General features: G+C 33.6%; 1 protein-coding gene and 1 long non-coding RNA gene across 2 annotated transcripts; one reads left to right on the top strand and one right to left on the bottom strand.

The window, feature by feature from the left end:
* Nucleotides 1-13,433: 13,433 nt before the first annotated feature.
* Nucleotides 13,434-17,461, top strand: LOC121173290 (uncharacterized). Its single transcript, XR_005887786.1, has 2 exons — nucleotides 13,434-14,530; nucleotides 15,371-17,461. It is a non-coding gene; the product is annotated as an uncharacterized lncRNA (long non-coding RNA).
* Nucleotides 17,462-19,119: 1,658 nt separating this feature from the next.
* On the bottom strand, nucleotides 19,120-21,014 carry LOC100805100 (uncharacterized). Its single transcript, XM_003543731.5, has 2 exons — nucleotides 20,541-21,014; nucleotides 19,120-19,919 (listed from the first exon to the last, which is right to left on the bottom strand). Exons 1-2 carry the CDS (start codon nucleotides 20,898-20,900, stop codon nucleotides 19,338-19,340), a joined length of 942 nt encoding a protein of 313 aa, XP_003543779.1. The 5' UTR covers nucleotides 20,901-21,014; the 3' UTR covers nucleotides 19,120-19,337.
* Between the last annotated feature and the right edge of the window lie 5,546 nt (nucleotides 21,015-26,560).

Consider the following 26,560-nt stretch of genomic DNA (forward strand, 5'->3'; position numbering starts at 1 on the left):
CACTGTTCAGCATCACGTACCAAGCCCAACGAATTACTGAGAACCACATTAAAGCAGTTCTCGATGCATGTGAGTGAATAGTGTGCACCTGCGTATATTACAGACAAAAGTTTGTCCATTGAATCATGATTGTTGATCGTATTGTTCCACATCGCGCACCGAACCAACGTGAATTATTGAGATCCGCATTAATGCAGTTGTCAATACATGTGAGTGAATAGTGTGCAATTGCGCATATTAGAGACGATAGTCTTTTTGATAGCGTCATGATTGTTCACAACACGGTTCTGCATTGCGCATCGAGTCGACGCAGATTATTGAGATTCACATTAATGCGATTGTCGGTGCATGTGAATGAACAATGTGCAGTTGCACACATTATAGACAACAATCTTTTTTTTGTGTCCTGATTGTTCACGACACTGTTCTGCATTGCACACTGAGCCCACAAGGATTATTGAGATCCACATTAATGCGATTGTCGATGCCTGAACAGTGTGCAGCTGTAAACATTACAGAAGAAGGTATATTGGGACAATTGTTTCTGTTATAACCTTGTTGCCAACAGATTACGTACAAAAGACAGTTTCTTCGTTGCATCATGACTATTGACCACACTGTTGCGCATCGTACACCAAGCCCACTCGAATTATTGAGAACTGCATTAATGTGATTATCAGTGCATGTGAGTGAACAGTGTGCAATTGTGCACATTACAAACGAGAATCCTTTTTTTTACTGTTCACGGCATTGTTCCGCATCTCTACAATCAAGCATTTAGGATCATATTATTAAAGTAAATTGAAAAAAACAACTGAAAAGCATGAAACAACTACAAATACATAATAAAGACTAATAAAAAAAAACTTAAACACAATACAAGAAAAAAATATGTTAAATTATTCATTCTAATTTCAAGGAATTGTGCAGCTTCTGCTCCATCTCAACCCAACTTAGGTCATTAACTTGAGAATGTGATATTGAATTATGAACATCAAATTTAAGTTCCATACATATTACATTTGTCATATTTGAATATGCATCGAACATGCACCAAACACCTTCTTCGTCAATAATTTGAATTGCCCTATATCAACATGACCATTGAATTGGTATACAAGACAACAATACCAAAGTGCAGTAATTATAAGCGTAACATCATTATCTCTAATTGATGGTTGTATTGCGGTGATTATGTTTGGCAGCGTCATTGTTGGATTCAACAGTAATGATTTTGTCTTGTCACTTCTGAAAACTCCATTTGTACTTTGTGAATGATCTCACCATTGATATAAACATACGCACAAATTGACTCTATACTCACTTTTCTTGCTCTCTCTGTTTTCTCAAACAATTTGATTTGATGCAGTTATGCAAAGTCTATGGTGATATGGTGCATTTATGTATACAATCAACCATGGATCCATGGTTCACGTGAATTGGAATCTCAATGCGTGACAATAACACAGTTGTGTTAACATGTTTTTGAATCTTGGGGCCTTACAATGAGACAAAGTGTAAATGTGCTTTGAAATCTTGACACAGTTTATATTATAAATAGATGGGAGGTGCATATCAATACCACATTTTCATCGCCCAACTTCAAATTTTATATCATTTGTACCCGATTTACCATTTAACCTAGTTGTCATCGCTCATATATTTCTATTGTGTCATCAACACATTCATCGTTCACGTACCACAATTAACGACTTAATCACTTCGTATTACTATACAATACCTAAACCACAACCACAAATTATTCCATTATTATCGTTTATCAGGTTCCAACATATTACCCTAATCAAATAGTATAGAATTGATCCCGCATTGATCACTGCATTGGTTGAACAATGGAGGCCTTCAGGGTGAGTGCACTATCAGACTTGAAGATGTTACACTACATCTAGGCATTAGGGTCAATGGTCATGTTGTGACTGAATCTAGCTTCTTACATTGGGATGAGTTATGTGACGAGTTACTAGGCAAAGTCCCTCTAAATATTACACATAAGGGAGCTGCATTGAAGTTGACATGGTTGCTTAGCATCTTGCGTGCACCATTACCTGAAGAACCAACAATACACCAACTACAATGCAAGTGTAGAGCTTACATAATGTACATGATTGATGGTGCTTTAATACTTGATAAAATTGGAAATAGAGTTCATCTAATGTATTTGAACCTATTACATGACTTCGACAACATAAAAAAATATAGTTGGGGTTTTGCTTGTTTAGAAAACCTGTACAGAGAACTGTGTCGGGCATCATCGGAGGTTGGTAGAGTTATAGGTGGTTATGCCATACTATTGCAGTCATGGGCTTGGTATCACATGCCTTTTATTGCACCAAAAGTCTTAGGACCTGAAACAACTTATTCACTCGCTAAAAGGTTATTACAAATAGTGAAATCTAAAATTTTAATTCCAATGACGCGGATTATAACATTACAATGAATAGGGGTTTTGTTTCATTTACATTTCAGATGGAGTGGTGGTCGATTAGAACATAGGAGCACACCTCATGGTGACTTGGTCGGGTATAGATCTCGTATAGATCATATGGAGAGTCATCAGGTATAATACTATCATCAACGACACCATCAATATGTACATATTAACATTTACTAATGTTGCATTGTTAGCATATATTTCAATTTTCTTGGGTCCCATATATAGGATTTGAAGAGCACTTACCGAGACATACATACAGAGACAGGGAGATTTGTTGGACAAATGGCCTCAGTTATCTTAAAAGGGGGTGAATTAATTTCCCACTAACAAACTTTTAACCCCTTTCTAAATGATAGGCTCAGAATGCAGAAGAAAAAGCAACAATCAATTTAATAATGTTCTTTAACAATGCAAGACAAAATTGATTGCAATAAAATAAATGAGATAAGGGAAGAGAGAAATGCAAACTCGATTTATACTAGTTTGACCACTTCCCGTGCCTACGTCTAGTCCTCAAGCAACCCACTTGAGATTTTTCACTCTCTTTGTAAAACTCCTTTTACAAACTTTGAACCACATAAGGATAACCCTTCCCTTGTGTTCAGGAATCCTTACAACTTAAGAGACCCTCGGCCCCTTAATCAATCTATTTGAATAAGAAGAAAAAAAGAAGAATTCTCTCTTTAAGAGAAGGATATTACAATTGAAGTTCCTGGATGAACTCTTAATAGATTTGCAAGTGTTTTCCCAAGAGCTGTTGAGAGAGCATTTGGCAATGAAGTTCTCTTGGAATATCTCTCCCTTGCTTTCTGAAATCAAACACACATATATATAGGCCCTTCGTGCCTTTTCAAAATGGTTTGAAGATATGTGTCTTTTCAAAAAGCTTTTTCTGAAATTTTTCACTGGTAATCGATTACACAGTTATATTTTGAAGGGTCATGACTTTTGAATTTGAATTTCCAGAGTTTCGTTGCTGGTAATCGATTACAAACATCTAGTAATCGATTACAGGTTCAAAATTCAAATTCAAAACCCTTTTTAACAGCAATTTTTCAAACTTGTCTACTAGTAATCGATTACACTGCCTGGTAACCAATTACCAGAGCCTTGCATGTCTTGGAAACACTTTGTTTTGAGGCAAGGCTTGATCTTAAAGTAATCTTGAAGCAAGGCTTTGTTTGTTGAAATAATCTTGTATTAATCTTGAAGCAATGCTTATCCTTTGTACCAGCCTTGTTTGATTCTTCTTTGACATCATCAAAATTCATGTATTCATACATTCACAAGATTTGGTCTGCATGTATTGCAACTATTTGTTTTCCCATTATGGAATGACATCAAACAAACCGGGTCAGACTACAATTTGGACTACATCAAGATATCCCTATTGATCCCATGAATCTTGATCGACTTCACCAGATTGACATATGAGACAATCATTACAGTGACGGGATGGAATATCATGCAGGGTGAATTAATATATGAAAAAACAAATGCAATGATATTTTAACTGGACAATAGGTTAGAGGACTAGTGACACATACGCTGGAGTATATGGAATGGTATAGACAAAACACTATTTTGTTCTTGTTTATTGCACAACAACTAAATGATCCACACACAACAATTACCCATAATGTTCTAAGGACAATTGTTTAAGAAACACATTTCCCAGTTCCACATCCTCAGTCAATATTTTGTACTCCTTTACCTGTTCATCAAACTTTTGGTTAGACGTACGAGTCAGTCAACGCAACTAGTCATGAATGGATGACCAATTTATTTGGTGTTGATTTGAATACACCAAATTCTGTGGCATCATATTTAATTTCTTTACAATAGTTCAATGCACCATATTCGTTTGGAGAGTAAGGACAAAGTTCTTCAGCTGTAGCAACCCACATTGAAAACACTGAGATAGAACAACAACAACATCATGATCATGAGGGAGAACCAATGATACAAAAGAGAAGAAATCTACAACGTAATTGACGTCCACCGCCCTGTGTGACTGGTCATCATCTTCGTCATTGAAGTATAAAATGTTGTGATAATGGGATCAACTATGTTTAACTACCCTTGTAATGTAGATTTCAAAATTATGTTAAAGTGGACATGCAATGTTATGTTATGTTTAAGTGATTATCTTATGCAATTTATAAAATTTATCTCTAGTACATTAAAAATATTCATGAGAAATTTATTTCATAGATTTCACGTCAAAGAATCCAAAAACAAGTATATTATGTAATAGTTTCATCAAGAAGAACCTCAAATTAAGAGGAAAAAAAACTATGTTTTTCACCCTTAAAACAATGTTTAAGTGGTCATCTTATGTAATTTATAAAATTTATCTCCAATACATTAAAAATATCCATGGCCAATTTATTTCATAGTTTTCACGTCAAAGAATCCAAAAAAATATCGTGTGACAGTTTCATCAAAAAGGACATCAAATTAAGAGTAAAAAATAAAACAAAAGTTTTCAACCCTTAAAACAATGTTTAAGTGGTCATCTTTTACAATTTATAAAATTTATCTCCAATACATTAAAAATATTTGTGACAAATTTATTTCATAGATTTTACGTCAAAGAATAAAAAAAATATTGTGTATGAGTTTCATCAATAAGGATCTCAAATTAAGAGTGAAAAATAATAAAAATATGTTTTCACCCTTAAAACAATATTTAAGTGGTTATCTTATACAATTTATAAAATTTATATTCAATACATTAAAAATATCCGTGATAAATTTATTTAATATTTTTCAGGTCAAAGAATCTAAACAAAATATCTTGTAATAGTTTCATCATCAAGAAGGACCTCAAATTAAGAGTAAAAAAATAAAAATATGTTTTCCACCCTTAAAACCATGCTTAAGTGGTCATCTTATGCAATTTATAAAATTTATCTCTAATACATTAAAAATATACGTGACAAAGTTATCTCATAGTTTTCATGTGAAAGAATAAAAAATATATATCGTGTGACAATTTCATCAAGAAAAACCTCAAATTAAGAGTATAAAATTTAAAAAAATATTTTCAACTCTTGAAATAATGTTTAAGTGGTCATTTTATGCAATGTATAAAATTTATCTCCAATACATTAAAAATATTCACGAAATATTTAATTCATAGTTTTCACGTCAAAGAATCCAATATATATATATATATATATCGGGTGACAACTTCATCAAGAAAGACCTCAAATTAAGAGTAAAAAATTAAAAAAAAAAATGATTTGCACCCTTAAAGACAATTTTATCTCTAATACATTAAAGATATTCATGACAAATTTATTTCATAGTTTTGATATTAAAGAATAAAAAAAAATATCATGTAACAGTTTCATCAAGAAGGGCCTCAAATTCATAGTAAAAAATAAAAAAAAGTATGTTTTTCACCCTTAAAACAATGTTTAAGTGACCATCTTATGTAATTTATAAAATTTATCTCCACTGACCTTTATCGCATCTCGAGGTCATGTGCTGGACAGACTCACATGCAATTTACCAGTGCATGTGACTAAACAGTGAACACCTGTTTGCAACCAACAAATTCTATAAATATCACTACTAGTTGAAAACATTTGTAGAACTTTCAAATATTCATCTCAACCCCTACTACAATGTGTCACCTAGCTACATATGTTTGTGTTTACTACAACAGCCAAATCTGTAACACTAATGAGGGCACCACCTTCATTAGTAACAACACAAAAACTTTCATGATCAACAAGGTCATAACCCTTACACAATTGCTTGAACTTATTCACCAAAAAATAAACATTAAACCACACTAACATATTCAACATCTCCGCTTTTGATGCCTCATATTTGAGTCAAGACAACCATATATGTACACATGTTTTATTCTGGGAAATGATCCTGACGCTCAAGAAATGTTCAACATTTTTTACAATAACCCAATACTATCATTCGTGGAGTTATTTGCCACAATTTGTGACAACAATAACTCACCAAACAACATGACTTAACCTCCAATGTTGAGGACCTATTATATGAATACGAGAGTTGTTGGGTCAAAGACCATGGTAGTAATAGTGACTCTTCTTCCGGGCCGTAAGGATGTAACATGTCTCCTTCCTACAAACCAATATTCAAACGAAGTTTGTAATCTGGGGATGATTCGTGTGTTAATTCTTTTTGCTTTGAGGTTTTCCCATGATGTGCAATGTTGGTTTTCAGTGCTTTAACATTAAGTCATTGTGAGTTTGCATTGCCTACTTCATTTCATAGTTGTTGTTTGTAGTACTTAATTTAGGTAATGAAATAAATCATCTGTTTCAATTTATGTTGACAATTTGGTCCAAAAAATGACAACTCACTAAAATGCAGACACTTGTCTTATCTAAGTTTGTGCAAATTAATCAAGTTTCTATTATTTACAAAAAAAATGACATTGAATTGACAACTCAAAATTTAAATTTAAGTCTGAAAGTAATAGTGAATGTCTATTGCACCAAGTAGTAGGGTAAAATCACAATCGAAATTGACAGCACTTTACAATTTACCCAAGTCTCTGAAAAAACAATAGATGTTTCTCTAGTAAAACTGACATTAAATTAACAACTCACAATTTTAAATTAAAGTCTGAAAATAATAATGGACATTTGGTGCATATAGTAATAGAGCAAAATCAAATTTGAAATAGACAACACTTTGCAATTTAACCACCTCTCTAAAAAACAATAGATGTTTCATCAACAAAACTGACATTGAATTGCCAACTCAATTTAAATTTAAGTATGAAAGTAATAATAATAGACGTCTAGTGCACCAGGTAGCAGGGTAAACTCATAATCGAAATTCACAACATTTTGCAATTTATCCAAGTCTCTGAAAAAACTATATGTTTCACCAACAAAACTAACATTGATTTGACAACTCAAAATTTACATTCAAGTCTGAAAGTAATAATGGACGGTCTGGTGCACCAAGTAGTAGGGTAAAATCACAGTTGAAATTGACAACACTTTGTAATTTACCCACGTCTCTGAAAAAACAATAGATGCTTCACCAACAAAACTGACATTGAATTGATGACTCACAATTTAAATTCTAGTCTAAAAGTAATAATGGATTTTTGGTGCACCAGGTAGTAGGGTAAAATCATAGTTGAAATTCACAATACTATGCACTATACCAATAAAAGTGAAATTACAATAATGACATGTCTCAATAAACATCAACGGGGCAAATATTCAAACAATTATAAATAGCACCAAACACCATCAATACAACCACACACTTCCACACAACATACCTTCACAAACCATATTCAATCTCAATACTATGGAATTCTTGGGAGAAACAAACACCCAAACCATTTCTAACTCAAGATTGACGTTCATTTTGTCAAATGGATCAATCATTCACCACCAAACTAGTGCTTATTTTCAATGCCCTACTTCAATACTAATGTGAGTTCTTGATGAGTGTTCTTTTGAGACACTCAAGAGTAGAATGCACAACATCCTTCGGCTAACAGATGACCAATTTGTGGATGAAATATACTATCGATAACCATCCATAGATGTAGGTCAACAATCTTTTTTTCATTCTCTGCAATTGAAAAATGATGATGATGTTTGCACAATGTTAATATGCAATGAGCAATACCCTGTGAATGTATGAATACTGGGTTTTGACGATGTCAAAGTAGAATCAAACAAGGTTGCTTACAAGGTTACTTCAACAAGCATTCAAAGGTTAAGCATTGCTTCAAGATTAATTCATGGTCAAGCAAACAACATTAAGAAAAAGATAAGGCCTCAAACAATCTCACTGGTTGATTGGTTTTTGCCTTAAAAAATGATTTCGAAGAGATCAAAGGCTTTGGTAATCAATTACCAGGCAGTGTAATCGATTACCAGAAGACAATTTTGCAAATCATCTTTTCAATAGGGTTTTGAAATTTGAAATTAAAAGTTGTAATCGGTTACCACTGGTGTGTAATCGATTACCAGTAACGGAACTTCTGAAATTCAATTTGAAAAGTCATGACCCTTCAAAATATAACCATGTAATCGATTACCAGAAACTTATAATTGATTACCAGTGATAAAATTTCAGAAAAGCTTTTTGAAAAGACACATCTCTTCAAACCATTTTGAAAAGACACAATGGGCCTATATATATGTGTGTCTGACTTCAAAAAGTAAGAGAGAGATGTTCTAAGAGAACTTAATTGTCAAATGCTCTCTCAACAACTATTGGGCAAACACTTGCAAATCTATTGAGAATTCATCTAGGAACTTCAATTTGTATTATCATCTCTAAAAGAGAGAAATTCCTCTAGGATCTTCAATTTGTATCATCTACTCTAAAGGAGAGAAATCTTTTTGTTCATCTCAGAAACTTAGTTGTAATCAAGAGACTGGTTGTCTCTTGGATTGTGAGAATTGTAATCAAGAGACTGGTTGTCTTTTAGAGAATCTTGAACACAAGGGTGAGGGATCCCAAGGTGTGTTCAAAGTCTGTAAAAGATGTACAGAGATAGTGGAAAATCTCAAGTGGGTTGCTTGAGGACTGGACGTAGGCACGAGAAGTGGCCGAATCAGTGTAAATCGAGTTTGCAATTCTCTCTTCCCTTATCTTAGTTATTTTATTGTAGATTATTTTGTCTTGAACAGTTAAAAAAACATTATTAAGTTAATTGTTTCTTCTTCTTTTACAGTATGAGCCTATCATTTAAAAGGGGGTTGAAGGTTGTTAGTGGGAAAATTTTGTAAGACTTAATTCACCCCTCCCCCCATCTTAAGTCATTGAGGCCACTTGTCCAACAAGTGGTATCAGAGCAAGATTCTTGTCTAAAGTTTAAAAACTTCAAGAATAATTATGACTTCATCTAACTTTCCATTTCCTAAGGGAAATTCTATTAATAGGCCTCTTATTTTTAATGGCGAGGGTTATCACTATTGGAAAACCCAAATGTAAATCTTTATAGAAGCCATAGATTTAAATATATGGGAAGCCATTGAAATTGGTCCTTTCATTCCTACAATAATAGTGGGATATGCAACTATAGAAAAACCTAGAGAACAATGGGACGAAAATGAAAGAAGAAGGGTTCAATATAATTTAAAAGCCAAGAATATAATTACTTCTGCATTGGGCATGGATGAGTATTTTAGACTTTCAAATTGTAAAAATGTAAAAGAAATGTGATATACACTACAAGTAACCCATGAAGGCACAACTGATGTCAAGAGATCTAGAATAAACACTCTCACACATGAATATGAACTGTTTAGAATGAATCAAAATGAGACCATACAAGATATGCAAAAGAGATTTACACATATAGTTAATCATCTTGCATCATTAGGAAAAATATTTCCTAATGAAGATCTCATTAACAAAGTGTTGAGATGTTTAAGCAGGCAATGACAACCAAAGGTAACTACAATTACAGAATCAAGAGATCTTACTAACATGACTCTTACAACTCTTTTTGGAAAGCTTCAGGAACACGAAATGGAACTTATGAGACTAAACCAACATGAAGAAAATGACAAGAAAAAAAAAGGAATTGCACTTAAAGCCTGATCTTCTATTCAAGAAGATAGTGACAAAGAGGACTTGAATGAAATAGAAGAAGATGATGATTTCAGACTTTTTGTGAAGAGATTCAATAAATTTATGAGAAACAAAGGAAATCAAAGGAGACCAAACCTCAATCCAAAGAAGAAAGGAGAAGATTCCTCTTTAGCCCCAAAGTGCTATGAATGCGATCAATTTAGGTACTTGAGATTTGATTGTCTTATCTTTAAAAGAAGAATGGAAAAATCTAACAAGAAAAATTTCAAAGATAAGAAAGAAAAGAAAGCATACATCACTTGGGAAAATAATGACATGAATTCATCAAGTGATTCAGAAAATGAAATCATAAATCTAGGCCTCATGGCCAAAGACTATGAAAGCAGAGAAGAGGTAACGTCTTCTAACTATGACTTATTTATTTCTTTTGATGAACTCCAAGATGCATTCAATGACTTGCATAAAGAATTTGTCAAACTTGCCAAATTAGTTTCATATTCTAAGAAAACTATTTCAAGTTTAGAAAAGGAAGTTTTGAAGTTAAATGTAGAGTTAGAAAATCTTAAATCTGAAGTTAAAATTTTAAAATCAGTAGATAAAAACCAATCTTCTACAAAATACTTAATACAAGAAAACAATAAAGCTTCTCATTCATGTGAATGTTGTGATAAATTCAAAGAAGAAATTGTAGATTTAAAAATTGCTCTTGTCAAATTTAATCTTGGTAAAAATAATTTAGATATTATATTAGGCAAACAAAGATGTATTTTTGATAAGGCTGGATTAGGATATAATCTTGAAAATCAACAAAAGATGTATAAAAATTTCTTTGCCTCCACTCAAAAGACTAGTTCTCCCTTCTTAACATGTTTTTATTGTGGTAAGAAAGGTCATAGTGCATCAACATGTTATATTAGAAAGAATGATAGTAGGATTGGAAAAATGGTATGGGTTCCAAAAGGATCCTTAGTCAAAACTAACATTCAAGGACCCAAGAAAATATGGGTACCAAAATCAAAATATAATTATATGAGTGATGGATTCCTTGAAGCAAAGTTGATACATTGATAGTTGTTGCTCCAAACACATGGCGGGAGATGCATCAAAGTTTCTTCATATTTCTCCCAAAAATAGTGAACATGTGACCTATGGAGACAACAACAAAGGTAAAATTGTTGGAGTTGAAAAAATAGGTACGAATTCTTCTACCTCCATAGAAAATGTTTTACTTATTGATGGTCTTAAACATAGTTTATCAAGTGTTCATCAATTATGTGATAAAGGCCTTTTGGTATCATTTGATTCTCATATTTGCTTTTGATGAGACTAAATCTATTAGGCCAAGAAATGATACTTTGAATGGTATGGCATGCTCTAGTCTATTAATTCATTATAAATTGCTGAATGTTTTTCTCTTCTTTGCTTATGATTTGTTTTTTATGTTGACAAAGGGGGAGAGATAGATAAAAGATAAGATAATAAGGGGAATTATCTATTCTCTATGGGACAACTTTTTATATATGAAATCTATAAAACCTTCAAGTGTTTCATATAAGCAATCATTGCAAAATCAAGGGGAAGTAAACGACCCAAATAGATATTCTTTTTTACTCCTAACCTATAGATTGTTGTCATCGTAAAAAAGGGGAAGAATGTTAATTATGCAGGTTTCAAGTTTTGATGATATCGAAAAGAATTCGCTTGATAATGATTGTCATCATCAAAAAGGGGGAGAATGTGAATGTATGAATATAAGGTTTTGATGATGCCAAAGTAGAATCAAACAAGGCTGCTTACAAGGTTACTTCAACAAACATTCAAAGGTTAAGCATTGCTTCAAGATTAATTCAAGGTCAAGCAAACAAGATCAAGAAAAAGATAAGGCCTCAAACAATCTCACTAGTTGATTGGTTTTTTCCTTAAAAAAAATTGTTTCCAAGAGATTAAAGACTCTGGTAATCGATTACAAATCAACTTTTGAAAAGGGTTTTGAAATTTGAATTTAAAAGTTGTAATTGATTATCATTGGTGTGTAATCGATTACCAGTAACGGAACTCCTGAAATTCAATTTGAAAAGTCATGACCCTTCAAAATATATATTTGTATCATCTACTCTAAATGAGAGAAATCTTTCTTTTCATCTCAGAAACTCAGTTGTAATCAAGAGACTGGTTGTCTCTTGGATTGTGAGAATTTTAATCAAGAGACTGGTTGTCTTTTAGAGAATCTTGAACACAAGGGTGAGGGATCCCAAGGTGTGTTCAAAGTCTATAAAAGATTTATAGAGATAGTGAAAAATCTCAAGTGGGTGCTTGAGGACTGGGCGTAGGCACGGGAAGTGGCCGAACCAGTGTAAATCGAGTTTGCAATTCTCTTTTCCCTTATCTCAGTTATTTTATTATAGATTATTTTGTCTTGCACAGTTAAAAGAACATTATTAAATTAATTGTTTCTTCTTCTTCTGCATTCTGAGCATATCATTTAAAAGGGGATTAAAGGTTGTTAGTGTAAAAAATTTGTAAGACTTAATTCACCCCCTCTTAAGTTATTGAGGCCACTTTTCCAACACCCATGTGTTGGTCCTATAGAATTATTATGTACCATCAACAAAACACCTGATGGTATACTCAACCTACTTCGATCCACCATCACTCCTACTCATGATGCAATATTACAACGACAAGTGAAAGATACCACGACAAGGTGATTTTTTGGGTTACTCCTTCACTGGAACAAACCTAATAAGATTTGAAATTCCTTCCGAATGTAGCATCGAAAAACTCAAGGATGTTATCAAACAAGTTGCGCCTATAGGGGTTCCCTTTATGCAATTCACGAATCACAATTAGTCAGACCATACAAAATATTCAGAAAAATTAATTAATCAAATGTCAAATAATAGAGTTGAAGACCAATGAAGACGTGCTAAAGGTGTTAACAGAATCCTACTACTAGAAGCGTTTTTTGTCCAATAGAAATTTTAACTATTTTTAACAAACCAATAATCCAACTAGTGGAAGAAGACATGTCCACTGCACAACATCTTTCAAACTATGATTAGTTTTGTAACTTTCATGTTTGAATTGTTATTATTAGTATATTCCGTTATTTTCGATTTATTATATTTTGTTTATTATGTTTCAATTTTGTTTCATTATTTTCAATTGTTATTGATAGTATTTTTCGTTATTTGAGTGCTTTAATTTCTTTATATAATATAACTAACATATGATAACTATATATTTATTATGTTTTTTATAAAAAATATTTAAAAAAATCAAAAAGTTTGAAAGTCTTGTATAAATTAATTATTATTAAACCAAAAATATTATCAATTGTTAAAAATTAAATAATATACGTAAAAAAAATTGTATTTAATAATATCATTTTCTTTAAAAATAAGTATTATTTTTTAAATATATATATATTTTTTAAAAAAATTAAATCAATAAAAATTATTTTTCCTAAAATATAAATCTAAAATTAAAAAAAATAGAAAAAAAACCTTGAGAAGTTGGATTCCCCAATCACGATTTCTCAGTTTTTAAACTGGTATATATTAAAAATAAAGCCCGAGAGAAGGTGCATTAAAGTGAAAAAATGGCATTTGGCATATATGCCGTGAATTGCACGGCAAGCATCAATTCCACTCTTCTCCAATAATCCTTTCCTTATTCCCTTGGTGACTCTCACCAACCCACTTTGTCTTTTCTTTCTCCCTCGACCCTTCTCTTTCACCATATGGAGACAACTACCACTTCCGCACCCAACACTCGACGCCGCTCTTTCCGCTGCTCCTTCGTCACACGCTGCTGTCGCTGCTTCTGCTGTTTCTACTCCTTCCCTTAAACTAAACAAATGCACCTTCTTTTTTTTCAATCATCGCTGCTCAACACATGAAAGCAGAGGAACAACAGTTACAACCTTCGAAGCTTTACCTTTTAGGTTCTCGGTCAAATCCACGCCATCAATGGGGAGTGGGAAAAGCAGAGACATCTCAAGGTTCTCTACTGCTGCAAAGTTTACGAGTTTATTTTAAAATTAGGGTTTTTAACTTTGGATTTGGGGATTTTATTGTTTTTTAGAATTGTTCTATTCAAGCTTGGATTACGATTATCTTGTTAGGATGTTCAGCTTAGATTGTGGTCTTGACGTATTGTCTTGTAATATTGTTGATTGAAGAAATGGCATATATGTTTGACCAATATAAGGCCGTGTTTGGTTAACTTTCTCCATTAACACTCATAGAAGAAGAAAATAAGAAGCAAAATGAAAAGAAAATAAAAAAGCTTCTCCTGTAAGCGAAAATTAGCTTATGCATTAGTTGAAATCAGCTTTTCAGATAAGCTAAAATTAGCTTCTTTTTTTTTTCACTTTATAAAACCCGGGAGAAGATAGTAGTTGTCCTTTTGAGGAGGAGAAGATAAATTTTGCTTTATATCCATCATTGCAAGGGGGTCTTCGCAATAATCACACTGCTGTTCCAGCCACTGCTTTAGAACAAGGTAAGGTTCCAATGTACAAACCATACATTCAACAGGTGAAGAAAAGTGCATTAGCATCTGCTTTGTTGAAAAGAAAATGTAGATTAGCGACAAACGAGACTCACAATCATCTGTTGTTGTGCGATCTAACAATACTTGGATTAATTGGTAATTTGGTATTTTTTTATTCCACATTTTGTAATATGTCTCAAACATTATAACAGAATTTTGAATGATTATGCCGTATTTCCATAATAAAAATTTATTATTTGGTGTGATGGTGGTGGAAAATAGTGCAATTGTATGAGCAACTTAGAATTTATGACTTTGTCTCTAACAAATTAAAATTGTATGATTCTGTTATATATAGAAAACAAAGGGTTTATATGTGTTAAGAGGAATAACTTATCCGGTGATTGTTTGAATAACTCTGATTTGGCTTATTTTCACTTTACCACCTCGTGATTTAAAATGAATTTGCTCCTCTAGTTAGCACATAATCCCTGTAGATTTTTTTCTTCAATTCTTTTTGCTGAATAAGCTTATGATCAAGTAACCCCGTTGACTAAGGTGGAAATGTATTGTGATTAGTGATTACACCCTATATTAACATAATAGTTTATTTTATTCCGAGGTAATAATGCATTTTTAGAACTACGATTTTGGGGTCTTATTTTCTAAAATCAGATAATTTTTTCCCCTTATGTAGGTTTCTCCTAATCTAATATTTTTAATTGATGTAAAATATTTGAAAGAACGACTTAAGCTTTTAAGCAATTTGACTGAGATTTTTAATTTTAGGGATAGGTTAAGACTAAGAAACTTGGTGGATTGAGTTTTATTAAATATGTCTTAAAACAGGGGTGGCCTGGAAGATATTTGAAGATTAAGGACAAAAGTTTGGGAGTTGTGAATACTTCTTATGACCGGAGATTTGGTGGCGTATAATGTGGGCTGTTGGTCATTCTTTTTGGGTCCTTGGTTTTTGGCCCATTCAAGTGAAAACAAATTAGTCCTATAGCAGGAAACAAGAAACTTCAGTTATTGTCTGGTAATGGAGACAAATCAACTAAAGACTTGAAGAAATTAGAAGTTGAAGAAAGAGAGGTTAAATAGCTTAGGCTTCTTGCATAAAAAAATCTAAAGTGGTCCAGTCTTAAATAACTAAATTTTAGACCTTTGCTCATATATCATTAATTCATTACTGTTTAAAGTTCATATGATTTTATCTATTTCAATTTGATATTTATGCTATTCTTATATTTATATTGTTGACTGGTTGATCAAGACATTATATATCATGATTCCTGGTTGACTGGCTGCAGCAATTCTAAACTCATGTAGACTTATTTTAAACGAATCCATATTTTTAATAGCTCTATGATGTATTGGAATTTAATCTAATGTACCTTAATTCAATATGCACTTTGTAAAAATTATGAATAGGCTTAGAAAGTGTTACACAAATTTCCAGTTCGAATTTAATGGGGTATTTTCTTTTGCAAGCACAAGATATTTGTTTTGTTTGTCTCTGTTTTTCTTCTTGTTGTGTTTTGGAAGCTATATTCATAAAGCATTTGTAGAAGGTTTGTTTGCTAGGGACCGGGAAGGAGAAGGCAAACAAATCTTATGTTGTTTTCTTGGCTGATACTTAACTTCCATCAAATCATATTGTTTTGGAATAGTATAAATCCATATGTTTTACTTGGTTTGTTAAATTATGTATTCCAGTATGTCTTTGTAGGTGTATTTCATTCATGCTTCTAAATGCTCTTTTTCCCTTTTCCTGTAACTGTAAATTATGTCTTTGAAGTTGAAGTTGACATGAGAATACTCTTTAAATCATTTTATTATTTAAAGCATAAAGAAATTATGAGAATGTCTTTGAGGTGTGCTACATCATGCTCAAGAAATGTGCCGTTTGTAATTCTACATTTTCTGGTGGAGTGAGAATTGCTAAGTGGCTCTCCTATTTGAATGAATATCTGGTAGTTTCAGTTGTGCTTGATTAAGAATATATTGAACTCGTATTTTTTTTCTTTGCAAATTTCCAAATCTTTAAATTCAGTATACCAATAAATAAGAATTCTCTGAATTCCATCAATTTCACTTGGCATACTTCCACACATTAAGTAAATAGTCCTGTAAAAAGCAAATATTCTTTCAAATCTATTTTGTTTTGAGGTAATTTATGCTAGTCGAAGAATCTATGACTACCTTATTCATCTCTAGCCTCTTCTCGAGGAGATATTCTTAGTCAGGACACTGCCTAAAATATGCAACAATAAGATGCAAGTGCTGTCTTAATTCTTGTACTCTAAGCCAATTGCTGTGTGGTCTCTTTGTATAAGCAAGTTACTATGCTCAAGAAGACCTTTAATTTCTTTCCTACTCTGGTACTCCAGCAAATAGCAATGACATAAAGAGATTATGTAGGAGATGATTTTGGTAAAGTTGATGGTTTTTGTTATAGGACTGCTCAGATAACTTGGATTGTACAGAGGGAACATGGGAAATCATGCAAAGATTTTCCTGGGGGGTATTCGGAATAGTAAAGATATTATTGAGCTCAGCAATCAAGTTGAAACGTTTGCTTCCTGTTTGCATTGCCAGGATTCAGTATTTGATTTGAACTTGTAAAATCAGCTGCCTCCGTATATCCATTAAATCTATTATGGCAAGTCTTGGCTTACTACATATAGTGTGGTAATCCATTTGGTTTTGTTTTAGCTCATATCGTCACGAAGTTAGCTTCTGTAAAATAGAAGTGAGATCATATTGTCAAAGCCATAAATCTCATCAACAGCTGCTTAGTTCCGACTTTGATATTGTACAAAGGGTTCTCTTCTCAACCATAATTTTTGCTACTTTGTCTGTGACGAAACTTTCGTATGTACATGTTACTTCTGAACAGATTAGTACATAAAAAGAGACGTATTGTCTTTCAGTACTCATGTTGATAAGTCATTTCAAGTGTGCATGAGATTATTTTATTTATTTTTGACAAAATGCACGAATTATTTATAGCCATGTATGGATATATTGTTATCTGCTTATGTTGTTTCTGGAGTCTATTTGCTTGTGGTATAGATGAATTAAATTTTGAGAACACCATTGGATTCTACCTAAGCCTTCACTGTTTGTACATTAAACCATGATGACACTTCTTACTCAATACAATGGTTATTCACCTTACGACAGCCATTGCTTAATTAGAGGGAACACCATTTGTGCCAGTTAGGCATCTGGCATGCTGGACTTTCACCGATATATTACACATCTTTTTTGTCTGCAATCTGCATGCTTGCTCCTTCGGTGTTGTATTTTATTGTTTTTTTTTAAAAGCAGCACTCATACATATGAACCCTTGTAAGGAGGCAAGCCATGAATTTCCAGCAAGGGGCAAAAAGCATGAGATACAGATTAGAAATGAGAAAGTGACCACTGAAATTCTGTGAAAAATATTAAACATCCCCTCACACCCCAAAATAAATAAACAAGTGGAAGAATTTTGAAACACCAAAAAATTCTTAGAGAAAAGACTTGTCATGACATGGTGAGCATTTTTCATCATCATCATCATCTCCGTTGCTTTCAAGGAGAACCGAATCAGACAAAAGCTTCCTAGGAGCAAAAGAAGTTTGCTTTTGGCGTTAAAGCTTTCAGGAATCTCAGAAGTGCTCCTTACAGCCCCTAAGCTTTCCATTCTATTATTTCAGGAGTAGAATCATTAATCATTACTATAACAACTCACGAGGGCATTCTTTTCTTTCTTTCTTTCAAATTCAATAGTATTTTGGAGTAAAATAAAATCAGTCACCGCTAAAGAAAAGGAATTTTAAACATATCTGACATCTTTGCTTTCTTTGGTCATTTGAGTTAGCCTTTTTTTCTTTAATTGGGTTCTTTCCACATTTGTTTTTTTTTTATGTGGTTAATACCTTTCATGTTTGTGGCTGTGATGTTAGAGAAAGAAGCAAAACATGTCAACATCTAGTTTTCGTGCTAGCCAATGTTAATCTGTTGTCGGTTTGTTTTTAAACCCATAACCCCATTCAATTAGAGAATCTTCTTCACTGCTATCAGCAGCATCACCAAAGTTTCAACAACGATAACTAACTTTCGTTTTTGGAGTACAACTACGGTAACTAACCCAGTAATCATCAGAAAGACAAAAAGAAAGAGATAAAAATTGTAAAGACTATAAAGGGTTAAAACTACAGAAAATGTTTTGCATTAAAATGAGGAACAAAACTATCGTTTTAAGCGCTATAAAAAATAGTTATCCACCAAATTGGCATTATATGCTTCAAATAATTGAAAATATTAAAAAGGCACAACAATCTTCAGCAACTGAGAAGTGAATAACTGATCTTTAGTTACTCCTTTTCTGTTTCACATTTTTGGGGTCACCCATTTGTTTCTTTAACAATAACACCCTCTTCGTTTACTTACACAAAATTTCAAACTTAGGTCAACCTCTCAACATCTTAGCTTTAGAAAACATATTATCAGTCAGCAATTCCCTTCTAACCGCAATTGCGGTTTCATCCTCTCATCTCATCAATCAATCGAGTTTACCCGTAATTAACAAAACCTTAAACAAGATCCAAACAAATCATCTGTTTCATTTCTAGCTCTTCAATTAAAAAGTGAACAAAAAAAAAAAACCGAACAACAAAGCAAAAACCATTTTCTACCTTTCATTTTTTTCAACCACATGCCCCTCTTTAATTAATCGAGCAAACAAGAAATGAGCGCATTCTTCTTTTCTTTTCTTTTTTTTTTATTTTAACTTCTAAAAACTATTTACCATCATTTTTTTTTTTTACCTATGACTGCAAAAATCCAAAAGCTTCTTCCTCCCCTCCACAATCTCATCAAAGAAATCATCAAGCTGGCAAACAATGTTCTCAGCTCCAGATCTAAGCACCCCAAAACACACTCTAACACTCTCCACTCTCTCCCTAACACCACCTTCGGCTTCCTCCAATTCCCCTCTCAGCTCCTCCACAGCCACCCTAGCCCTCCTAAACTCGTACAGCAAAATCCCCGGCCCCGCCGCGCCGCGCATCTCCACCGCCACCCGCTGCCTCAGTCTCGCCGCCGATACCATCACCGCCGACCCCAGAAACATCCTCCCTCCCTCGTACCCTCCGGCGACCAACTCCGAGGTTTCCGGCCAGCAGTAGACCAAACCGTGCAGCAGGATCATTAAAAGCATCGAACTCACGTTCCTCATTGCGTAGAGAACTCCCCTGAAGCCGTTGAAGCCGTTCAGCTTAGACTCCACGGACACCCTCTCGTCTAAACGCAGACACAGCGTGTGGATCCGAGTCTCCATCAGAGCACGGTTCTGCTCCTCCAATCCCAAAGCCTCTCTTCTACACCCTGATATCGCCCTCACTATCTGTAAACATCACCACATAAAACAATTAACCTTCAGAAATTTAACACCGGACACAACAACCACAAATCCCATTCAAGCACCTTAGTTTACACAATTATATTGCCATCAAAATTCCAAAAAATTTTAAGGGAGTTTAGCTTAGTTGGTTGAGCAGGTGAGTTTGTTGTAAATATTTTGATACTATTTCCTATTCATATGAACATAAAAAAATCAAAATTTCAAAAAAAAAAAAAAAAAGAAACAAAAAATCAGTCTGCCACCCCTGTTTTTGCGACCACAATTACTGCTGCATCGAGCGCATTTGTTCTCCAGTAATCACGACACCACAATTTAAAACCTTTACTAATATGTTTAAGAAGGTTTTAGATTACAGTTGCAATTCCGTCCCAATTTTCGATATAGCAGAGAATTGCAGACAAATACGACAGATGCGGTCACAATTGTTACTCGTCATGTTAAAGTCACGAAATACTAAAAATTTTGGACGTTGCAAGCCGAAATCAAGGTATCAGAAGCTATTGATAAGTGCTAGTTAGCTTCTTGTATTGAAGAGAAGATGAATAAAAAAGAATGATAATTGAGTAGTAATGTATGTGTATGGAGAGAGATGGGTTGAGTGACCTGGGGGGAGAGGTGGGGGTGGGATGAGTCGAGGGAGGAGAGAAGGTTGAAGCCCTGTGAGTAGAAAGGTTCGAAGTTGGAGATGGCGGACTTAAGGAGGTGGGAGGTTTCCCAGAGCTTGGAGGTCTCGTCCATGTACTCGTCGAGCCACTTGTCGCCGAGGGGGAGCTGGAGCTTGTGGACGAGAAGGGTGAGCTGGGTGTGGAGGGAGCGGAGGAGGGACACCACCTTCTGGAGGAACTGGACGGAGATGAAGTTGTTGTTGGCTAGGAAGGCTCGCTCCAGCTCCTCCATTCCCCGGCTCACGAACGTGTAGAAACCGTTCACGGTGTTCGTGTTCGATGAAGGACAAGGGTCCATTCTGGAAAAACAACAACAACAACAACAAGAGATTGATGTCTTTGTGTTGTTCGCGTGTTGTGGTCTATACGGTAAACGGTGGGGGGAGTGTGGGATGGAAAGGAGGGAGATATTTAAATTGAGAGGTTTAATCAGGAATAAATCATCATTTTTTTTACATGGGCACTTAACCATTGAGACAAATGTGGTAGCAGTTGTCTTTTATTTTTTTAATTAAATGGTTTATGATTTCAATTCAACATTATTGATAAATTGAGTATGAAATAGATTATATTAAAAAGAAAAATATTAATTTTATGTGTATTTATGATTTTCAATGAAAATTATTTATTATTTCTAAAAAGATTATTTCATATTAATATGATGATAAAAAAAAAGATAATATATTTTGATGCTTAATTTTTTTTTAAAAGTAATGTATAAGTAGAGAATAGGAGTAGAACATGACTTTCAAGTGTATAGATTAATTGATAAAGAGTTATTTGACTTTAATTAATATTTTTTAAATTTTTTTTATTATATTATTAATATGAAATATTTGATGACATTTTTTATCTCTTTTTTTTTTTTACCAAGAATGTTCAACTATCACACCAACTACAGACTTGTTGTGTTATGTATTTGAAAAGAAATAATTTTGTTGTTTACAATTACCTTAATTAACTTAATCAGTTCCATTTAAAAATACTTGTAATTTGAAAAAAAAAAGAAGTAAATTTTAATTAATTTTATAATTAGTAATTAAAAAGTTTAAAGTAATATTTTAGTTACAATAAATTTAATTATTGTCTTAATTGTAGTAACTAAGAAATTAAGTTAATGAATATAATAAATCATAAAAAAAATAAAGGTATTAAGTATGATTATAACTCTTCTAAAAAAAGTATGATTATAATTTTTATAGTTAGAAAAGGAGGGAGGAATTTATGGAACTATGGAGCTTATGTAAAAGAAGGAAAAAATGGACACAGGAGAGAGAGAAAGAGAAAAGTGGAAAGAATAGAAGAGAGGGAATAATATTGGAAGCTCAGGTTTCTAAGGTTGAAAAGGATTGTTGGGGGCAATGATGGGTGTTTCCTACAGAGGGGAAAGGATGATGGGTAATATGCCATTTTCATTGTTTAAATGGCCACAGAGGAACAGAGGTAAAAATGAAAATCGAAAGAGACATCAGGTTTTTGAAAATAAATAAATAAATTATAAATTATAAATATATGTACTGAATATAATTACGAATTATCAGTATAAGAGATTGTGAGGACACTGGAAGGGTAGAGAAAGTCAGTGAATTCTATTAATTTTTTTGAAAGTATTTTTATAAATTTTATACCTAAACTTATTAATATAAGTTTTCGGTTAATGAGGATTTATTAAAAAAAGTAATAATTAAATTGTTTAACAAAATACGCGAAAGTCATCTTTAGCTGCTGGCTGCTGCATCTTGGTTTCTCTCTTTCTTTCTGTGGTTCTGTGTAGCTCTAAAGTCTAAAAAAAGAATTATCCAGTCTCATTCAGACTACTTCTATTAATGATTTCATATAAGAAAAAAATACAGCTTTTTTATTTTTATTTGTTAATTAAAATATAAGTTGTATTGATTTTAAATATAACTTTTTATCACAAATTACTAAAAAAAAAATAATTAAAATAGTTCTAAAGATACTAAAAAACTATATTTAATTTTTTTCTTTTATATAAACTAAATAGTATGTGCATTAAAAGTGTAAAGATTTTTTATAAGTATTTAAGGATAAATTAATATGGATGATAAGTTTGTTGATTTTTTTAATTATTATAAAATTATTTTTGTATAATTTTTAGTTGGTTGATAATGAAAAAAAAACAACGTATAGAAATTAAGAGTGTGCGAGTCAATGACAATGAGATTTAGGCTTTCATGCCTCATGCAGGAATTTTTTTTATATACACGTCATCCTTTTGTTTTGAATTTTAATTGTTATTCTCTCGCTTTTGTCTTCAATTTCATCCTCGAGTTACCGAATTTACTATTTTTCTTTTATTATAATTAGAGTGTGATTGATATTATTAGTAAATAAACTAACGAAAGTTAAAATTTAGTTGATTAAATAAAAAATATTTGATAAAGTAAAAAATTGATAATAAAATGAGGATAAAAATAAAAACTAAAATTGATGAGAATCATGAAACTGGCCAAATACAGGCTAAAGACCCAAGTGGAGAAGGACGAAGGCCCAAGTGGAGAAGGACAAAGCCCCCGAGTGGAGAAGGATGAAGGCCCAAGTGGAGAAGGATGAAGGCCCAGAGGCAGAGACACTATCAAGACTATTAATTTTTGCTGAAGGCCCAAACTAATTTGAAGGCCCAAGTTAAATAAGTTTTTAGTTATAATTTATTTTTATTGTAATTTTGGCCCAAACCGTTTAGAAGGCTCATGTCTATTTTTATCTTTTTGTTCAGCTACACTATAAGTATGGGTTTTTGTTTTGAATAAAAAAAACTTTTGACATTTGATAAAATTTGGTGAGAGTTTCTCTCTGAGTTCCTTGTTGAACCAATCTCAGACTTATCAAGGTAATCCTTGTCGCGTCTACCCTGACTTATCTTCCTTCACCGGAAGTGGCGTCATCCAAACCTCCGTAGCCTGTATCAAACGATCCACTCCTACTCAAGTTCACATCATCTGGTATCAGAGCTTCGACTCTTGATACAGGTTCTATCCTATCCTATCCTATCCTATTTTTTTTCTTCGTAATTTGTCTAGGTTTGTGTTTTTGTCCTTGTTCTGTTATTTGCGTTCTTGTTCTTGTTCTCGTTCTTGTCACGTTCTTGTTCTTGTTTCTTGTGTCTTTCAAACTTTGTGTCAAAAAAAAATAAAAATAAATTATAACTAAAAACTTATTTAACTTGGGCCTTCAAATTAGTTTGGGCCTTCAGCAAAAATTAATAGTCTTGATAGTGTCTCTGCCTCTGGGCCTTCATCCTTCTCCACTTGGGCCTTCATCCTTCTCCACTCGGGGGCTTTGTCCTTCTCCACTTGGGCCTTCGTCCTTCTCCACTTGGGTCTTTAGCCTGTATTTGGCCAGTTTCATGATTCTCATCGTCTGTTAGTACCATCAGTTGGACGGCGCTCAACGTCTGTTAGTGGATGCGATGAATGCACAGATGCAACGTTTGCTAGACCGTACCACAGAGGAGGTCTATGGACGACTAGAAGCTTTGGAGAACCAAGCCAATCAGAATGCTAGACGAAATATAGATGGGAATAGAGGTAACAATGGCGGTAATGACGGACCGAGGCAGAACCGGGTTGAGGGAGTAAAGCTCAATGTTCCTCCCTTCAACGGTAGAAGTGATCCAGATGCCTACCTGGACTGGGAAATGAAAACTGAGCACGTATTTGCCTGCAATGACTACACTGATGCGCAGAAAGTCAAGCTAGCAGCAGCTGAATTCTTCGACTATGCCCTTTGTTTGGTGGCATAAATACCAAAGAGAATGTTGAGAGAGGAACGACGAGAGGTAGATACATGGACTGAGATGAAAAGGGTGATGAGAAAAAGGTATGTGCCCACTAGCTATAACAGAACCATGCGACAGAAACTCCAAGGGATGATGTGAACCTGAGTAGGAGTGGATCGTTTGATACAGGCTACGGAGGTTTGGATGACGCCACTTCCGGTGAAGGAAGATAAGTCAGGGTAGACGCCACAAGGATTACCTTGATAAGTCTGAGATTGGTTCAACAAGGAACTCAGAGAGAAACTCTCACCAAATTTTATCAAATGTCAAAAGTTTTTTTTATTCAAAACAAAAACCCATACTTATAGTGTAGCTGGACAAAAAGATAAAAATAGACATGAGCCTTCTAAACGGTTTGGGCCAAAATTACAATAAAAATAAATTATAACTAAAAACTTATTTAACTTGGGCCTTCAAATTAGTTTGGGCCTTCAGCAAAAATTAATAGTCTTGATAGTGTCTCTGCCTCTGGGCCTTCATCCTTCTCCACTTGGGCCTTCATCCTTCTCCACTCGGGGGCTTTGTCCTTCTCCACTTGGGCCTTCGTCCTTCTCCACTTGGGTCTTTAGCCTGTATTTAGCCAGTTTCATGATTCTCATCATTCCCTCCTTCTTGGAAAACATTTGTCCTCAAATGTCCAGGATCATCACCGGGTTCAAGTACAACTTCCTTCCTTTTCTTGTTGGCTTGCTTGGCATAGTTTTCATTCTTCTTTGCAATTTGCACCTTCACTTGGTCATACAATCTTTTTACATACTCAACTTTGGCATGTGCATCCTTACGTTGAGTCTCTTGGGGATTGCTTTTGTAAGTTGGCCTGTTAGGCAATGAAGCTCCGGGGAGGAGATCAACTTGATGTTCTATGCCTCTTGAAGGTGGTAGTCCATGAGGAATCTCCTTAGGAAAGACATTTTTAAATTCCTGCAATAATGGTTGAACACTAGGAGAAATAGAAATAGTAAACTCATTAGAATTATCAGTAGAAATTTTACTGTCTTTCCAATACTGTAGATTGAGTGGTTCATGAGCAGGTAACACTTTCCTCACTTCACTCGCCTCTGCAAAATAATTAAATTTTCTCTCATGTGTATCATTCTCTCTCTTATGTGTATCACTCTTTTCCTCGGGTGTATCACTCTTCTTTTTTATATTCCTTTGTGGTGCCTCACTATTTTCTTTCTCTTGTTCTCTCTTTTCTCCCATTCTGATTTGGTCATCACACACTTCTCTAGGGGATAGAGGTTTAAGAGTAAATGAATAAGATTTGGCTATTCGTCTGTAGGGCTTTTCTTTGTTACGGTTCAACAAACGTTGCATTTGTGTAGTCCACGCGTCCAGAAATAAGCGTTGAGATTCGTCCAGTTGATGATATACACCACCATTGTCACCAGCTCTTGCCATGATTAAGGAACAAAGAATTTTGCAGTAAATTAAAAAAAATAAAAATTCAGGACCTCACCACACTCTACTCACGTGTTTTCTCTCTTTGATGGTAGTTCACTCGTGTTTGATGCTCTCAATATAGGCTTTTGTGTGATGTTTTCACTCTTGCCTTTTACCACTCACTCCCTCTTAAGTTCTTGGATGGATCGAATTAGACACACATGGTAATATAAAATAAAAGGAAAGACAATATAATTATCAGAGTAACAGATTTGATTTGGGATAACAACTTGGACTTGATTTGGATAGCAGATTGGATTTGATTTGGATAACAGATTAGATTTGGATAACAAATCTGATTTGGATAAAAAAATTTGATTTGATTTGATTTGGATAATAGATCAGATTTGGATAACAAATTAGATTTAAGTTGGATAACAGATATGATAACAAATAAGATAACAGATAGGATAACAGATAAGATTACAGATATGACAAGTAAACTTCAAATGCTCATAACTTTTACTACGGTTGTCCGTATGAGGCCCACTATATATCAAAACGCTCAGAATTCAGAGGAGAATCTAGATAAGGGGATTTGGTACACGATTTTCTGCCAAAAAAAAAAACCTCTAACTGCCTCAATTTCGTGTTCAAAGATCAAACACCCACTTTCTCTTTCTTCTCTTTCTTCTTTTCTTCTCTTTTTTTTTCAAAATTTCTGCAACTTTTTTTTTTTACTTGAAACAGAACCCAAACAATTTTTTTTTATGACA

The sequence above is a fragment of the Glycine max genome, chromosome 13 (genome assembly GCF_000004515.6).
Source record: "Glycine max cultivar Williams 82 chromosome 13, Glycine_max_v4.0, whole genome shotgun sequence".
Lineage (NCBI taxonomy): Eukaryota > Viridiplantae > Streptophyta > Magnoliopsida > Fabales > Fabaceae > Glycine > Glycine max.